Source organism: Camelina sativa, chromosome 6, assembly GCF_000633955.1.
Source record: "Camelina sativa cultivar DH55 chromosome 6, Cs, whole genome shotgun sequence".
Lineage (NCBI taxonomy): Eukaryota > Viridiplantae > Streptophyta > Magnoliopsida > Brassicales > Brassicaceae > Camelina > Camelina sativa.
Window position 1 is genome coordinate 1,821 of NC_025690.1, and position 15,055 is coordinate 16,875.

The 15,055-nt window shown below is 37.5% G+C and overlaps 5 protein-coding genes and 1 pseudogene across 6 annotated transcripts in view; 4 read left to right on the forward strand and 2 right to left on the reverse strand.

Annotated features, from left to right (window-relative positions):
- LOC104789870 overlaps positions 1-660 on the forward strand; it is a 1,723-nt gene extending 1,063 nt beyond the window's left edge. The window contains exon 2 of the mRNA XM_010515509.2: positions 328-660. Coding sequence (XP_010513811.1) covers positions 328-414 — 87 coding nt within the window. The 3' untranslated portion in view covers positions 415-660. The remainder of the gene's footprint in view (positions 1-327) is intronic.
- Positions 2,496-7,093, forward strand: LOC104789869 (annotated as a pseudogene).
- Positions 8,020-9,785, forward strand: LOC104789871 (protein FAM133-like). Of its 2 annotated transcripts, none has more exons than XM_010515510.2 (3): positions 8,020-8,139; positions 8,375-8,446; positions 8,764-9,785. In XM_010515510.2, exon 3 carries the CDS (start codon positions 8,823-8,825, stop codon positions 9,516-9,518), a length of 696 nt encoding a protein of 231 aa, XP_010513812.1. In that variant the 5' UTR covers positions 8,020-8,139; positions 8,375-8,446; positions 8,764-8,822; the 3' UTR covers positions 9,519-9,785. The 2 variants fall into 2 exon arrangements, with proteins under 2 accessions (XP_010513812.1, XP_010513813.1); XM_010515511.2 differs by having other exon boundaries at positions 8,023-8,139; positions 8,798-9,785.
- Positions 9,876-11,508, reverse strand: LOC104789872 (sec-independent protein translocase protein TATC, chloroplastic-like). Its single transcript, XM_010515512.2, has 4 exons — positions 11,153-11,508; positions 10,746-11,023; positions 10,341-10,631; positions 9,876-10,253 (listed from the first exon to the last, which is right to left on the reverse strand). Exons 1-4 carry the CDS (start codon positions 11,406-11,408, stop codon positions 10,044-10,046), a joined length of 1,035 nt encoding a protein of 344 aa, XP_010513814.1. The 5' UTR covers positions 11,409-11,508; the 3' UTR covers positions 9,876-10,043.
- On the forward strand, positions 11,650-14,629 carry LOC104789874 (origin of replication complex subunit 4). The gene is made up of 16 exons (XM_010515514.2): positions 11,650-11,819; positions 11,928-12,018; positions 12,097-12,153; positions 12,242-12,289; positions 12,372-12,422; positions 12,511-12,554; positions 12,658-12,721; positions 12,864-12,950; positions 13,114-13,205; positions 13,300-13,381; positions 13,511-13,596; positions 13,671-13,780; positions 13,852-13,944; positions 14,022-14,086; positions 14,153-14,296; positions 14,393-14,629. Exons 1-16 carry the CDS (start codon positions 11,704-11,706, stop codon positions 14,420-14,422), a joined length of 1,260 nt encoding a protein of 419 aa, XP_010513816.1. The 5' UTR covers positions 11,650-11,703; the 3' UTR covers positions 14,423-14,629.
- Positions 14,579-15,055, reverse strand: part of LOC104789873 (DExH-box ATP-dependent RNA helicase DExH5, mitochondrial) — a 6,185-nt gene continuing 5,708 nt past the window's right edge. The window contains exon 15 of the mRNA XM_019246572.1: positions 14,579-15,033. Within this exon, the coding sequence (XP_019102117.1) occupies positions 15,022-15,033 (12 nt within the window). The 3' untranslated portion in view covers positions 14,579-15,021. The remainder of the gene's footprint in view (positions 15,034-15,055) is intronic.

Consider the following 15,055-nt stretch of genomic DNA (forward strand, 5'->3'; position numbering starts at 1 on the left):
AAAAAAAAAAAAAAAAAAAAAAAAAAAAAAAAAAAAAAAGAAAAAGAAGTTGTTGTTAAGTTAAAAATAGATTCCTTACACCACTAGTCATGCTCTCTGTCCCCACTCTGCTTTGCTTTTCGCCTTTGCTTCTCCTTCACTTTTGATATTTTCTAGGATCCAGCGTACGTATGCGTATGCGTATGCCACCACCTAAATAAAATAGCTAAATAATAATCCATCTATGTATGTTGATTGAGCTGTAAATAAATAACCATCCATCGGCCATCGCCTTCCTTTGATATTGAAAAATGATATTGATGTGATAAAACGACCGATGCATTGCAGGTATCGGTCAATTGCGGGATAGGCATTAGTCCCAGAAAGCAAGCTCTCATTTACAAACAATGTGGCTTTGATGGCCTCAGCGTCTAATTCCAAACTGTAACATATATATATATATATATATATATTTTATATTTCTTCCACTGACCACACTCCCAGCCTGCGAGGAGTTGCAAAAAGATTAAAAGATCCCAGCCAAAACTGGTAAGTAAAGAAATTGGAACGAGTTCAATCCTTCCCCTGCTTCTTTGGGAAATTTTTGTTTGTACAAGCTCAATTCAAAAGCAACAATGTTTATTTACCAAAGATAAATTTACTCACCCAGTAATTTACTCACGCTGCAATCCCTTGGCCCATCTAAGGAACATTCGTTTCTATTTATCTATTAAAGAGATGCGCTCTCATCATCCGCTTGCTACATATCAAATATATTGAGTGATTTTTGTGAGGTTTGCTCTGACATACGCTTTCTCCTGTGTTGGATATGGGCTACGTCCAATATGCCACTCGGCCCAACAAGATTCATTAATTACAATTTCGGACCGACAAAATTGGGAGCAAGTCCACTAATTCTCGCAAAGGGCAATCTCGGGAATTCACGACGAAAACCCTAGACATCCCTAGGTCAACAGTCCCCTATAAAAGGAGAAAGCATTTATTGGGATCACCATCCTGACCTGCGGACAATACCTACAGAGCAATACTTTGCATCGAAAACTGTTATTGTCTTTCGTATAATTCATTCCTATTTTCAGTTCGTCACTTTAAGCTTGCTAGTTCGCTTGTGCACTAACAAGCTCTATCCCGACTTGTTTTAAGTGAAGATCTCACGTTTTCCCCGATTAATAAAAGAACTTGCTTGCTCTTTCCCACAAAATCTTTATTTGTTTAAGTTGTGCAATCCCCGTTACAAACATCTTGTTTGGTTGAATTCGACGAGATGCAAATACTCGTGCATCACACGCTGCTAAGTTGAAGTAAACTGCTCCAGAATTGACAGGTGTTAATAGATAGCTTTCAATATTGATTTTCTTGATTCGGTTACAATGCGAGACTGGAGGGTCTGCCATTCATTTGATTTGATGGTACCGCAATGTGCAAAGCAGTCTCAGAATCAGTGTTCAAGAAAGCGGTCTAGGCGGACGCCTAGGCGCCGTCTAGGCGCTAGGCGCTCAGGAGACGCCTAGATGACCGACTAAACCGCTTAAATTACTTAAATTTTATTTTTATTTTTATTTTGATTTATAAATTACATATATTTAAATTATTTTGTTTTATATCTATATATGTAATTATAAACATTTATATGTTGTTAATATAACTTAAATAAAAAAATTTATCTTACTTTTGTGTATAATTTATAATTTTTTTATTTTTATAACATATATTTTATATAATTTTTTATATATAATGTTTTATGTGGTAAACGCCTAAACCGCCTTAAAACCGTCTAGACGTCGACTAAGCGTTTTAGGCGGTAGGTGTTGGGTCACCCCGCCCAGATACCGCCTAGCGCTTTGTTGAACACTGCTAAGAATAATTAAATTACCTGGTCAATATGCGACTGAAATGACCCAAGACTGTTCTTTTCGGATTACATATCTGAAGATAATGATCAGTTCCACCAACCTCTCAATCTGACTATCTTGGTAGCAATCCATCGCAAGTGTCTAAATCTTGTGGAAAGTGAGTTTCTAATCAAGCCTCCACCTCCTTAACTATTCCCGTTGTAACTTGCATGTTATTATCTTATCCTTGACAAGTATCTAAAAGCATGTGATAGAGAGAATAAGGAGTCTAAAGCTTGTGAAAGTGATTTTCTAATTAAGCCTCCACCTCCTTATTCGCTTTTTTAACTTGTTATTATTATCGGTAGTATTTATAGCAGCCTCCACCTCCTTGTTGTCATTCTTTTTGCTTGGCTTTTAGACTAGAGTCTTATATCTTTCTCCTTTACAACCTTTATCAGTAAAGCTTTCTATATCCTGGTATGTCTTATTGTCCTTCGAGAGCGTCCTCCTTAAAAGGGGCTTCCGTCAGTTTACCTTGTAATATACATCGGAAACCTTCTCACAAGTCACTCAACAATATTGAACAGCTTACACACTCAAGCACTAAGGCGACTTTGCGGGCTCAATCAAAGGTTGTTAGTATGCAAAGCCCAGCTATGAAGCGAATAAAAGAGCAGTTTTCACTCCCGGCGGGTAGTTACACACTCGAGTTCTTTAAACAAGCTCCCCACATCAATTGTGAATTGACGGTGCAATGCTACTTTTCTGCCGAAGATCGAAGAAGAAACATTAGTGAAGGAGTTTTTTCGTTAGCACCCAAGTGGAAAAGAATCACTTAAAATCCAGAAGGTGTTAAGAGAGTTTTGTTTGGAGCTGGCTTGTGCAGCACACAAGTCACAAACGAATCAAGAGAAATGGTACATACAACCTCTTGGGATTTGAAATGTTAGCATCTTTCTGACTTTCATTTTCGGCCTTGTAAACCGTTACCATACCTTTTCGACACTATCTATGGACTGTGGGCTTAAGGATGCTGGACATTGACGGGCTACATGAAATTTTAATGTTACAGGCCCTTATTATTACCCCGTTCTGGAAGTGAAACGGCAACTAGACGTACAAGTCTGTCTAGAAGAAGACGATGAAATTGGGGGATATCGAATCGAATTGAAACATTTAGGGTTCATCACATCGTTCGGCTATCCTCGAGGTATTGTCAATTATGTATCTACTTTTCATCTTGTTATTTGAGCTTACAATTTATCAACCTGTATAGTATATAAAACAAACTAACCCTAAGCTACGTTCACATCAATTTTTGATGTTTTTTTCTCTCACATTTCAGCTCAAACTTTCTTTCCAATTTAACATCAACTGTTGACTTCTACTCTCTTATACGCTCTAGACATGAGTTACCGGATAAGATTGTATTCCGTCTTCATTGGTGATCCCTTCTAGATCATCAACAAAAGGTAGTTAGTCCCATTCGGATTGATTTTTAGCTGTTTGATTGAAAGAGCCTTTGCAATGAATCTGTATGATGGAATGCTTTTACCCTAATACTAGAATCGGACTCGCTACAGCGCAAAGGACTGTTCATTAATATATATATATACAATCTTAATAGATTAGAATATGCTATATTTTCATTTTTGCAGTTGGTTACATTAAATCATATATTTGGGGTAATGAGTTTGGATAAAAGAATAGTAGAGAAAAAAAAAAGAGTAAATGGTAATAAAATGAGTTTTGATAAAATAAATATTAAAAAGTTTAAAAAAATACTAACAACACAAAAAATAAATAATTCAATTTGATCATTTTAGTAGTAGAAAATAGGAATCTACATAAAATATTATAAAAATATTCCGCTTGTAAAGTTACACTAATATGTATGATGTGATGAACCATAAGAACAATTTATCATTTACCCAAAAATTTTAATCTAATTTATCATTTACTCAAATTTAGCAAAACAATTTATCATTTACTCAAATTTATCTAAATTGAAATTTAGCAAAACACTAAAGCCAATATTTTATCATTGATTATTTTTAAAAATATCAAAATCATATTTCTTGAACTGAAAACAAATTAAATAAATAAAATCCTATACTACTAATCTCACTATTTTCACTACATCATACTTATCTATTATTTTGTATTGTTAGAATTTTCTAACTTTGGTTTTATTTTTTTATGTTGATGAGTTTTGCTTAGGATAAATCTTTACATGGTTCTTCTTTAGATTCTCCTGAGTTTCCAGCAAGGGTAAAAAATAAAAGTAAAAATATAGTTCATATATTAAGTTAAATTATTCACAAAAATGTAAAATAGTTCATATATTAAGTCAAATTATGTATATACCTGATTCACATAACAATTTTAGTAATTTGATAACTATTGTAATGCTTCATATGTCCTGAATACAATAAAAATTATTAATCATTCATAATTGATTTGATAGTCGTAATCAGCATCATAATTAAAAAATATTAAATGAAATTTTGTACATACCCGTATCACATAAGAATATATCAGTTTGATAGATATACAATGTTTTTGATGTTCCTGTAAAATAAAAATTAAAAAAAATAATATATATCATATTGGGTAAAATAACATGAATATAGTAAACAAAATCATAAATAAATAAAAACATCACAAAAACATAGAAAATGTGGAATGAAACAATTGATGTTTTGTTCGTATGACTTTATATAGTGAGGAATGGGTGTCTATTTTTGGGGTTAGTAAATTGAAGTCTTCTAGATAAAATCATTTTTGGCTTGTAGAGAAATTTAAGTGATTTTCTAATAATTATATAAATATATTTAGAATATTAGTAGTAATTTCGGATTTTAAGTTAATTACTTAAACTAACTGATTGAATATTTGGTATTACATATTGAAATCTAATCATATATGGTTGTTAAATTATGCTTATGTTTTCCATTTGTTTAGGTAATTCAAAATTGATAGAGATATGTGAAAATCTTTGAAATCTAATCATATATGGTTGTTAAACTGTATTTATTGGTTGTTTCCAAATTGAATAATAATTTTGCATAAGTTATGCTAATGTTACAACGTTTTCGTTTGGAATTTCTCAGAACATCTTTCCATATCTTCTTTTAATTATCATTAGTATTTTTATTATACATATTAGGAATGATAACAAAATTGATAGAAATAATTTGAATGTAATTATAAACATCTCAGTAATTCTCATTAGTGTTTTCTTTTTTTTTTTGTATATATAGTTATATAATTGAAAATTTATTTTTCAGATTTTTAAAATTGTTTAACTATATTATCATTATTTATGAATTATATTAAAATGGATTTTATTTCCGGAAGTATATACTAATATATAATCAAAATTAAAGTAGTTTACATATATAAAAGATTGAGATCTTACTGATTTGTGCAATCAATTATCTTGTTATTCAGTTTAATTTTTTTTTAGAAATGTTTCTGGTAGAATTTTATATTGGAAGATATAGTTTTCCTATTTATGTTATACAGTTTGATATACATTAATTATGTATGTTTGTTAGTTTTCTAAATTGTAGGAAAATATATATTATCTTAATTATTATGATTTATTTCTGAGGGAATTTATTATATTTTTGATTTATTTTTTAGAAAACCCGATAACCCATTTATAACGCAGCGGGTAATTTTCACCCGAATCCAACCCTTTAATATCGGGTTATTTTTGCAAAATTGACCCGATCCAGAAACACTTTTGTACTTCTCTTTTATTTATATATAGGGATATTAATAGCAACAACTGCAATTTAGGGTAAGTTTTTTTTTTTATTCCTTGTGTATTATTATTAACAAACATCATAGTTATTCTCTGTGCTTTGGCTCTATTCTTGAACCGTTTGATTGACGAGCTAACATTGTTTTAGGAAAGACGATATAGCGTATACGGTTTAAACCGATTTGGGTCTTGAATCCTTATTTCTTCGGTACAGTAAAACTCAAACCAAGTAATTGGAGAAATACACTATACAGATTTAAGTGTTCGACGAATTGCCCCATCGAGGCTTGCTTATGGAGGAAAAAGACTGGGAAGCTTCCTCTTCGAGCGAAAACGAAGCTGGTTTTTCAAACGATGATGACGAAGAGTTTCATTCTGGTGGTTCAGTGCCCAAGTTACAGTTCAGGTGAATAAAAATCCGCCACTTATTTTTCGTTTTATTAGCCCTCATCCATCATCAACAGTTCATACACTCAGTTTCTCTTTTATATTGGTGCTTGCAACATGTAGAGTAGGATCTTCGAAGGCTCGTTGGATTGCCGAATTAGGAATGGCTGAAGTTGAGGTTAAAAGGGGGAAACTTTGGACAACTACTGGAATCATTCGTAGTGGGAAGACATATTGCTTCATAGAAGAGGCTTTGTATGTGGCAAACTAAAGTTTTATGGATCTTTGATTTCTGAAATATTCATATTATGAAGTCTGTTCCTTTTTAGGATTCTCTTCTTCTCGTGGCAGGTATTTGAGTGAAATAGGAGAGTTGCAGATCTTAGGTAGTGAAGATGATGTTGTGATCCCATTGAAGGACTTGTATGAGAAAGTTGCAGAGGAAAAAAGCGGTTGCTGTTGGGAAAACTACGAGGTTTATAGATACTTAAAGGGTCTTGGTTACATCCTAGGCAGGCATGGGTTTTCTTGGACGTCAAAGGATGCTGCATTTACAGTTTGTTCCGGTGAATGTCCTCAAGACAAGGATACTGTAGCTAAACTCTTGGGAGTATGCAGATCTGTGATGGGAAAGCGGTGTATGACGTGTATTTGCCGAATAGCCGGTTCAAGAAGTCTTCTCCTGGTGAACAGAGCTTTGTGGCTTGCTTCTCGGGGTAAGGGCTTTCGTTTGTTGGAACTATGGAAGCAAGTTTTGCATTACACATCTTACTCAATATGTTCATCCTCTTTTACAGGGACTCTCCACCAAGCAGAGAAGATATTAAAGTGCTGCCAAAACGCATAGCTGTACCATTAATGTTTTGTCATATCGCTCAGGGCCGTGCCAGTTTCTTTTCCTTCAGTTCCATAGACCTCCGTGTCTTACCATAAAATGTTGCAAAAGACTGAATAATCTTGTATTCTTTCGACAAATTCACAATACAAAGTAACTTTGATGTACGTATATATCTACGACTCTTATGTATTTTTACTAAGGGGAGAATCTTGTAAAAGGATTCAGACAAAAAAATGGAAAGACAAAAGCTTCTTTGAGTGAGATTGCTTGTATCCCCCTTAGATCATCTAAGGACTGCAGAGGTTTCTCAGGTCCCTTGACTTGGCAAACCACTTGGGTGTTACAGATTAGGATACAAGTCCTTGTATGTTCCTTTTATCGTTTTTTTTTTCTGCAATTCCAGTGAATTTTATATGACTTGCAACTCATAAACTTTCAGTATGTTAGAGAAAGAGAGACAGCTAGCTTGCTATAGTCTGTATAAAGACTGTTTTCGGTTTCAAGAAAAGGAAATGTGTCATTGCAGCCCCAAGTACACCGATCATCACATTGCTTGGATTCAAACATCTATAGATCTTTGCCAGCTCCGTTGTTTTATCCGGTCTGAAAACCTCGACAACGAATCCAATTTCCTCAGCTTGTTCCACCAAAAGACTCTCATTCAGTATCTCCCTCGATCCGTTTCTCGACAGAATCACTAGTTTTGGTTTCTTGAACCCGTCTTCTCCTTTACCATTCAGTATCTCCTTTACCATTCATTATCTCCACCAAAAGACTCTCATTCAGTATCTCCTTTACCAGTCTTGTGCACTGACTCGAGTTTTTCCTCTTGAATCAGTCCACGGATGCGAGGCCAGTAAGCTCGATCTAACACATTTCTGAAATCAAGAATCGTTTTATTCTCAAACAGCAACGATGGAGTAGGAGTCTATATGGAGTAGCATTTAAAATGACCAAATCTCCAATGTTTTCATTAGGAGAGGTTGCTCCTTAATGGTATCCTGTTTCCCAGTGCAAGCAAACTGCAAAACAAGGCGCGACACCGACACACAAGCCCAGGGGACATAAAAAACGGCACGCAGTGCTTTGATCTTGTCCATAAACGTCACGTAGTTCTTTGGTCTTGTACATAAAACGGCACGCAAACCATATGTGTACCCGTATATAAATAAATATATTTATTATTTAGAGGCGCAAGAGAGAAAATAGCGAGACGAACCCGAACCCGAACCCGAACCGTCGTCTTTTGTTCTCAAAAAGAAGCGAAGCCCTAGCTAGCGTCTCCGTCTTCCCCTATCTTCCTTAAGGTAAGCTCTCTCTCAGATTTCAGATTCTCCTAGTTTAAATCAAGATCTGACTTTGCCAATCACGGATCATCATCGATCTTTGAGATCTGTGTTCCGATTTCTCCGATCCACTAAATCCGTTGATTTGTTTTCTCGTCTCTAGGTCGCTTATTTTATCGTATACTTTCTGATGTTTGGATGATTCTAGTGATATATATTATGCCCCTAAATATGATGTGTTGCCCCTCTTTTGCAGATTCGTAATCTGTTTGTTGTGGGATTGCCTCTCTCCTCTTTGGCTTATCATAACCTCTCTCACTCGCATCAGGTAAGAAGTTTGGTTCAGATTTAGTGAGGCTTATCGCTTTAGTTTCAAAGCTTATCAGCTCGCCATTAGCAACAATTGTAGTTCTAGATCATCAACAAAACATAGTTAGTCCCTTTTGGACTGATTTCAATCTGTTTGATTGAAGAGTCTTTATGTATGATGGAATGCTTTTACCCTAATATAATAGCAACAACTGCTATTTAGCGTAAAGTGCTTTGAATTATAGTTATTCTCTGTGTTTTGGCTTCTATTTATTGGGCTCATGAACCGCTCGTTTGATGGAAGAGCTAACATTGTTTTTTCTTCTCTTTTGTGAGATGCACTTTTGGTTATCTTCATACCAAAATGCAGATTTTCAGTTGCATTTTCAATCCAAATGGACTGCAAGAAGTTCATCCAGATGGTCGAGGAGAAGAAACGAAGAGTTCTAGAGAAGCAAGAAGCTCCTTTGAAATGGGAGCAGAAGCTAGAGGCAGCTGCCAATGCTAAAGCTGACTCGGACACCAAAGTAAAGAAGTCAAAGTTCAGTAAGAGAAAACAAAGAGGTGCGTCTGAATCTAGCTCAGAAAGTGATAGTAGCTCTGAGGTGAGAAGAAAGTCTAGAAGATCTCACCATAAGCACCGGAGACATGCACACTCTGATTCAGATGACAGTGATAGGAGGAAAGAGAAGAAATCCAGGAGGCTGAAACGAAGGTCCTTGAATCCAAGCGATGATAGCAGTGATGTGAATAAAAACGGGTCAGATGATGAGCTGAGGATGAAGATGAAGCACCATCGGAGGCACAAGTGGCATAGCTCAAGAAAGACTTGGGATGACGACAATACCGAAGATGTAAACAGAAGACATTTAAAGCATCACAGGCGCAGTGAGGTGGTCACTTCAAGTGATGGTGAGGAAGACAGTGGAAGAAGAAGGCGAGGCAAATATAACAGGCACATCAGAGGTTCAGCTTCGTCGAGTGGCTCGGAAGATAGTGGGAAAAGTAGGAAGAGAAGACATCGTTGGGCAGAGTCTTCAAGTGAGGACGATGGAGCAATAAGAAGGAGAAGGCATAAAAAACATGACTGAGATTCAGCATCCGAGTCTGATGGAAGAAGGATATCAGATGAGAAAGGCGAGCACAACTTGGACAAATGAAAATGGGAATTGTATTTGTTTCAAATTCACGTCATAAGATCTGGATGTTGTGGTAACTAAACGAGCACATGATTTCTACTCAGATGTTGGGACCCAAAGATGATGAATATTCTGTTGAATTACAATTGTTGTAGCGCTCTGTCTCTGTTCTTAGATTTTCGTTTCACATTTGTCGCAAGAATGGTTTTTGGTTTGATTGTTCCTCATGTTGCAAATTATCTTTGATCAAATTGGCTTGTCTTATACTCGGGAATGATGCAAATATTTTTTTGAACTTCCCTCTGCAGGTATTCATCCAGAATTTGAATTATATATCCCCTTAACCTTGTTGCTCTTTTAGGTCTATGAATTTGTACATCCAAAGAAGGTAAACACTTTGGGCACCAGACTGTGGTCTAATGCATGGAAAGTGTAATAATATACTCTACAAGATACATGAGTGAACAACCAAGTTTCTCACCGACCTGTGAGCTTGACCATCCATGCACCACCCAAGTAGAGCCCTAGAAGCGGTGTAGCTAGGAGCATTTGAGTGACAGGGTCTGTCGAGGGTGTGACTACAGCTGCTGCAACCACCGCACCTACCACCACATATCTCCAAATTGAAAGCATTTGATCTCCTGACACCACCCCTACTTGTCCCAGGAGTAACTGAATGACTGGAACCTGTAAACCAACAGGAAAATTCCAGGTGAAGATGGCTGAAGCAATGTTTGAGAACCAAGTATATATATATTATCATCGGCCACATACCTGGAAAGACAGGCCCGTGCTGAACATAAGCACTAATACAAACTCGAAGTACTGGTCGATAGACCACAGAGATTCAACCACACCTTCAGCGTAATTGACAAAGAAATTCAAGGCTGCAGGGGTTAAAACCCAGTAGGAGAAGGCAAGTCCAGCATAGAAGAGCAAGGAGGAACCAAAGACAATTGGCCCCAGAAACCTTCTCTCAGCCTTGGTCAGGCCGGGAAGGACGAAAGCTATAATCTCATACAGGATCACTGGGCTCCCTAGTAGAAGCCCGCAATAACCCGAGACCTGCACCGCAAAACAACAACAACAACAACAAAAAAAATCATCTTTCTTGTTCATTTGATGCCTCTATCTATCTGTCTATCTGATAATTAAAATTAGCTAGTTGAAGAAGAAGACCTTTAAAGTTGTGAAGAAAAATTCGCCTGGAGCAAGCTGCAGAAACCGCACACCCTGAGTTTTGACGGGAGCTTCAAGAAAGACAATAAGATCTTTGGAGAAGGCGAAGCATCCCAAGATTGCAGCTCCCACAGCCAAAACCGAGACAAATATCCTCTCCCGGAGCTCCTCGAGATGATCGAATATAGTCATTTCTTTGTCATCAGGGAGCTCCTCTTTACGGGGATAGAGAAACTCATAGACCGGACTTGCTCTATCTTCTTGCTCAAAGGACACAGCTGTGTATGTATGTAATCCATCAATCAACCCGGGAAGCTCTACTTAAAAGAGGGTGACCTCTTGACACCAACACATATGATTTTTAAAAAAGCAATCAAAGAAAGGTAGTAGAGTTTCTCTCGTATTACCTGGTGGTCTGTCTTCTACAGCAGAGCCAGCGCCGGGGGTGGACTCCGTTGGTGAATCGTCAGAACTATCATCCAGAGCTGACAAGCGGCCTAAGCCTTTGCTCCGGCGTTGCGTCACAGCGTATCGGAGTCCAGCTTCCCTCCACGAACTGCAGAAATTTACAGCGTGAGGACGCTTTGTAGGCGAATCCAAGTTGCGAGTGGTGAGGCGGAAATGGTGGACTAGAGCAGAGCTGGTGGTGCTTGTGCTGCCCATCTCTAGAATCCAAGAGCTTCACAGAAGGAACGATTGGTTCCGGTCGAGTTTCGTTGCCCACATCTGATATTTCCAAAACCCAATCCTTTATTTTCCTTTTTTTCTGTTGAACACTTCCGTCACAAAACTTGCTAACACCGTGTAAAACGACCTCGTTTAGAGAGAATACCACCATGGCCCTTGATTGTCGGAAATAGCCCATTAAGGCCCATACAGTTCTCATTCACCCCTTCGTGATTGAGTGAGTGAGTGAGGGGGCTGGCCTGCGTAATTTTCCCGCCAAGTTGGGTTCCCGATGGGCAAAGAGATTATTCCGGCGGCGGAGAAATCCCTAAATCTGATTCGCGGGAGACTCTGCGATCCTAGTTATGTCTTCAGACCTCTTTCCGCTTCGTCAGACAGCAACTACAGGTCTGATTGCTTCACCACTTTGGTAACGAATTCGATTATATATATTATTATTATATACGGGCCCTAGGTGTGCCTAATACACAAATTTGTCTTGTCTATAACACACAGTAAGTTGAAGTTCATTGTATCAACCTCTATCACGGAGGGATGCAACAATTCCATCTTGCTTCTCGGCCCTCGCGGCTCTGGAAAAGCTGCTGTATGGCTCCCTCCTCAAACCATCTTCTACTCTCTCCCTTCTTGGATTTTTTTTTTCTTCTAAATGGGTTGATTTCAGGTCTTGGATCTCGTTGTTGGTGATTTATTGGAGGAGTTCCCTGATTCAGTATCACTGGTATGTGTGATTTTTTTTAGCGCATTTTCTTTTTAATCTCATCCCATCTTATCGTATCTTACACTACCCATCTCAAATTGTGATGCAGATCAGACTGAATGGTCTCTTGCATAGTGATGATAACTGTGCTTTTAAGGTCTGATCCCTTAGCATTCTCAATCCCTTAAGGAAGGGTACACCTTTATTATATATTCACCGACTTACACTGATTTTTTCAGGAAATTGCCAGACAGTTGTGCATGGAACACCACCTGCTCTTCTCCAAAATGGTATGCCTTTGTTCTCTCCAAATGTTCTTTTTCTTCTTCTCCTCTTAGCTTGGTTTAGCCGATGCCTCAATTGGCCTGATTCTCCCAGGCATCATTGGATGAGAATTCACAGTTCATAGTAGCCATGTTGCGGTGAGTTTATTATTTACCTTGACATAAATGAGCCTTTTTTTCTTTCTTTTTTTTGCTATGTTGATATTTAACGCAGACGAAACTGATAGAGGTGGTATTTCAGGGAATGTGGACTAGCACATAAGACGATCATCTTTGTGCTTGATGAATTTGACATGTTTGCACAGGCAAGAATTCCTGATTTTCTTATAGCTTGCTAATTGTATTCGTACTCGTTTTCCCTATGATCTTTGTCTTGATATACAAAGGAATTGGACACTGGTGTTTTCTATCCACTCACCCTATTTATTACCTGGTTATAATATCTAGGGAAAGCAGCGGTTGCTATACAGTTTGCTGGATGCTATGCAATCTGTAACATCACAAGCTGTTGTCATCGGTCTCAGTTCTCGATTGGTATGAGCATGCCTATATAGATATACATGTTTTGGGTTTTACAAATTGTTTCTTTTTACATTTATCATTCTACAACTGTATATTGTTTTTGTTTGATGACAGCTGACTTTGGTTGTTGTTAACTGTACTCTGGTTCAAAATCTTATAATATCTCTCACCACAGGACGCTGACCAACTTCTGGAGAAAAGAGTGAGATCTCGCTTTTCACACAGAAAAATATTGTTTCTTCCTCCATCCAGGGAAGAATTTGACGGGTAATGAGCAGCCAGCTTCTTTTCTGTTATTACTTATTAGCCGTCAGCTATTTTTCCAATGAACTTATTTAACTAATCGAAACTATATATCTAGTTTGTTGGAACACCTGCTCTCTCTACCAGCAGACTCAAGCTTCCCCAACGGATATGTTTCTCGGTTCAATGAAAAGATTAAGGTTTTAATATCCACTCCCAATTAGTACTGTGACACTCTTAGCTTTTCTGTGATGGTTAATTCTTCTTCTGAAGAACTGATACTTGTACCAATTTCAAAAAAAATAAAAATAAAAACACCTTCTGTGCAGAATATAACATCAGACACGAGATTTAAAGACATACTCAGGACATTATTTAATGCCAATTCTACCGTGAACAGTTTGCTGAAGTTTATGTAAGTTCTTCGGTTAGTGAGATGTTTCCTTAAGATGTCATTTCCTCTGTGTTGAGTCTATCTCTTGATGTTAGATTCCGCGCTGTTTCTTTAATGAATTTGGAATCTGGCCTCCTCTCTCTTGAGAACTTCAAAGCAGCACTTTCAAGTATGCAAAGGCAACCAAAGTTGGAAGCCGTTAGAGGTATGATAAGCTGCGGTGTTGCTTCTACATTTTCCTAGGGAACATCAATTGACATTATCTTTGTTGAGCAGATTGTTCCATACTGGAGCTTTATCTCCTGGTTTGTATGAGGAGACTAGAAGTGAAGGAGCAAAGCTCATACAAAATCATTAGTGTGATGAAAGGTAATCTGTAAGTTTGGCTTAAGAGAAAATGCAGGTTGCACTACTATGAAAATGATTTGAGATTTCATGTGTTCCAGAGTATAAGACGATACACGATTCTTTTCAAACCTCGGACTACTACGCACAAAATGTCTGCCTACGGGTATGTTTACAGCTCTCATGAGATGCCATGGTTTATATGTGGTGGTCTAAATGGTTGACATGACAGGCATTTGAGCACCTAAGAGAGCGACAAGTTATATGCTACACAGAGAATAGAGGACAGTCTCAGACAGGTGAGTACCGTCCCATGAAGCTTTTGATATCAGCCTCTGAGCTTCATCAAGGAATGAGATCTCATGCGTGTTGCCCCGTAAGCCTTCTTTTTCATCTATACCCTCCTTTTCTTCCCTTTACTTTTGTAAACTGATTTCAACTTCGTGATAATTTTTTCCCTCCGCTGGAACAGGCCATCCTTCTCAAGTTATTGGACCATTGATCTCTGTATTTTTGTCCCTTGGGAATAAGACAGTCTCTGAAAGTCCTGTGATATGTAATGTTACTTCATGGGAAAAGCTACTTGGTTCAAAAACAGTATCTTTAGTTTTGCTTTTGCTTTGTGTTTTCATGTAAAGGGAGAGACCGAGAGAGCATGTCAAAACAATACTTGCTCAGTTTCTGATTACCAATCTTTACACAAACAAGACTTCAAGTAGGCAACTTTCTCTAATACATACACCCAAACCCATTCGATCTCATCATTAAACCCTTCTACTCATACAATTACACCTCATGCTAACAATTAAAACCCATACAAATTGAACATCTTAATTCACAATATCCAGATCAACTCTATCTCTCTCCCTTTCTGTTGTTGCACCAACGAAGTTTGCTCCCCAGCTCCACCCTTACTGTCATTATAGTATTTATCTCCCTTCCACCCGGTTTGATTACACAGAATTGCTCCGAGTCTATTCTCTTTCTTCTCACTTGTGCTTCCAGGCTGGCCCAGAAAAATTATGGACTCCATAGAAACGGCTTTTTCATTTCGCCTTCTAGCCTTCGACAAGGCAAATGGTCTCAGGCTCTGAGAAGCAATCAGAGGTGATCCTTCTTGCTTTTCTTCAGCAGC

Excerpts from the sequence above, each read along its gene's own strand:
- LOC104789871 (XM_010515510.2), top strand. The coding sequence starts at position 8,823 with ATGGACTGCAAGAAGTTCATCCAGATGGTCGAGGAGAAGAAACGAAGA.
- LOC104789874 (XM_010515514.2), top strand. The coding sequence starts at position 11,704 with ATGGGCAAAGAGATTATTCCGGCGGCGGAGAAATCCCTAAATCTGATT. Across the intron at positions 12,019-12,096 it reads GCGGCTCTGGAAAAGCTGCT|GTCTTGGATCTCGTTGTTGG; the intron begins GTATGGCTCCCT and ends GGTTGATTTCAG. Across the intron at positions 14,087-14,152 it reads CACAAAATGTCTGCCTACGG|GCATTTGAGCACCTAAGAGA; the intron begins GTATGTTTACAG and ends TTGACATGACAG.
- LOC104789872 (XM_010515512.2), bottom strand. The coding sequence starts at position 11,408 with ATGGGCAGCACAAGCACCACCAGCTCTGCTCTAGTCCACCATTTCCGC. Across the intron at positions 10,632-10,745 it reads TTTTCTTCACAACTTTAAAG|GTCTCGGGTTATTGCGGGCT; the intron begins GTCTTCTTCTTC and ends TTTGCGGTGCAG. Across the intron at positions 10,254-10,340 it reads GCACGGGCCTGTCTTTCCAG|GTTCCAGTCATTCAGTTACT; the intron begins GTATGTGGCCGA and ends GTTGGTTTACAG.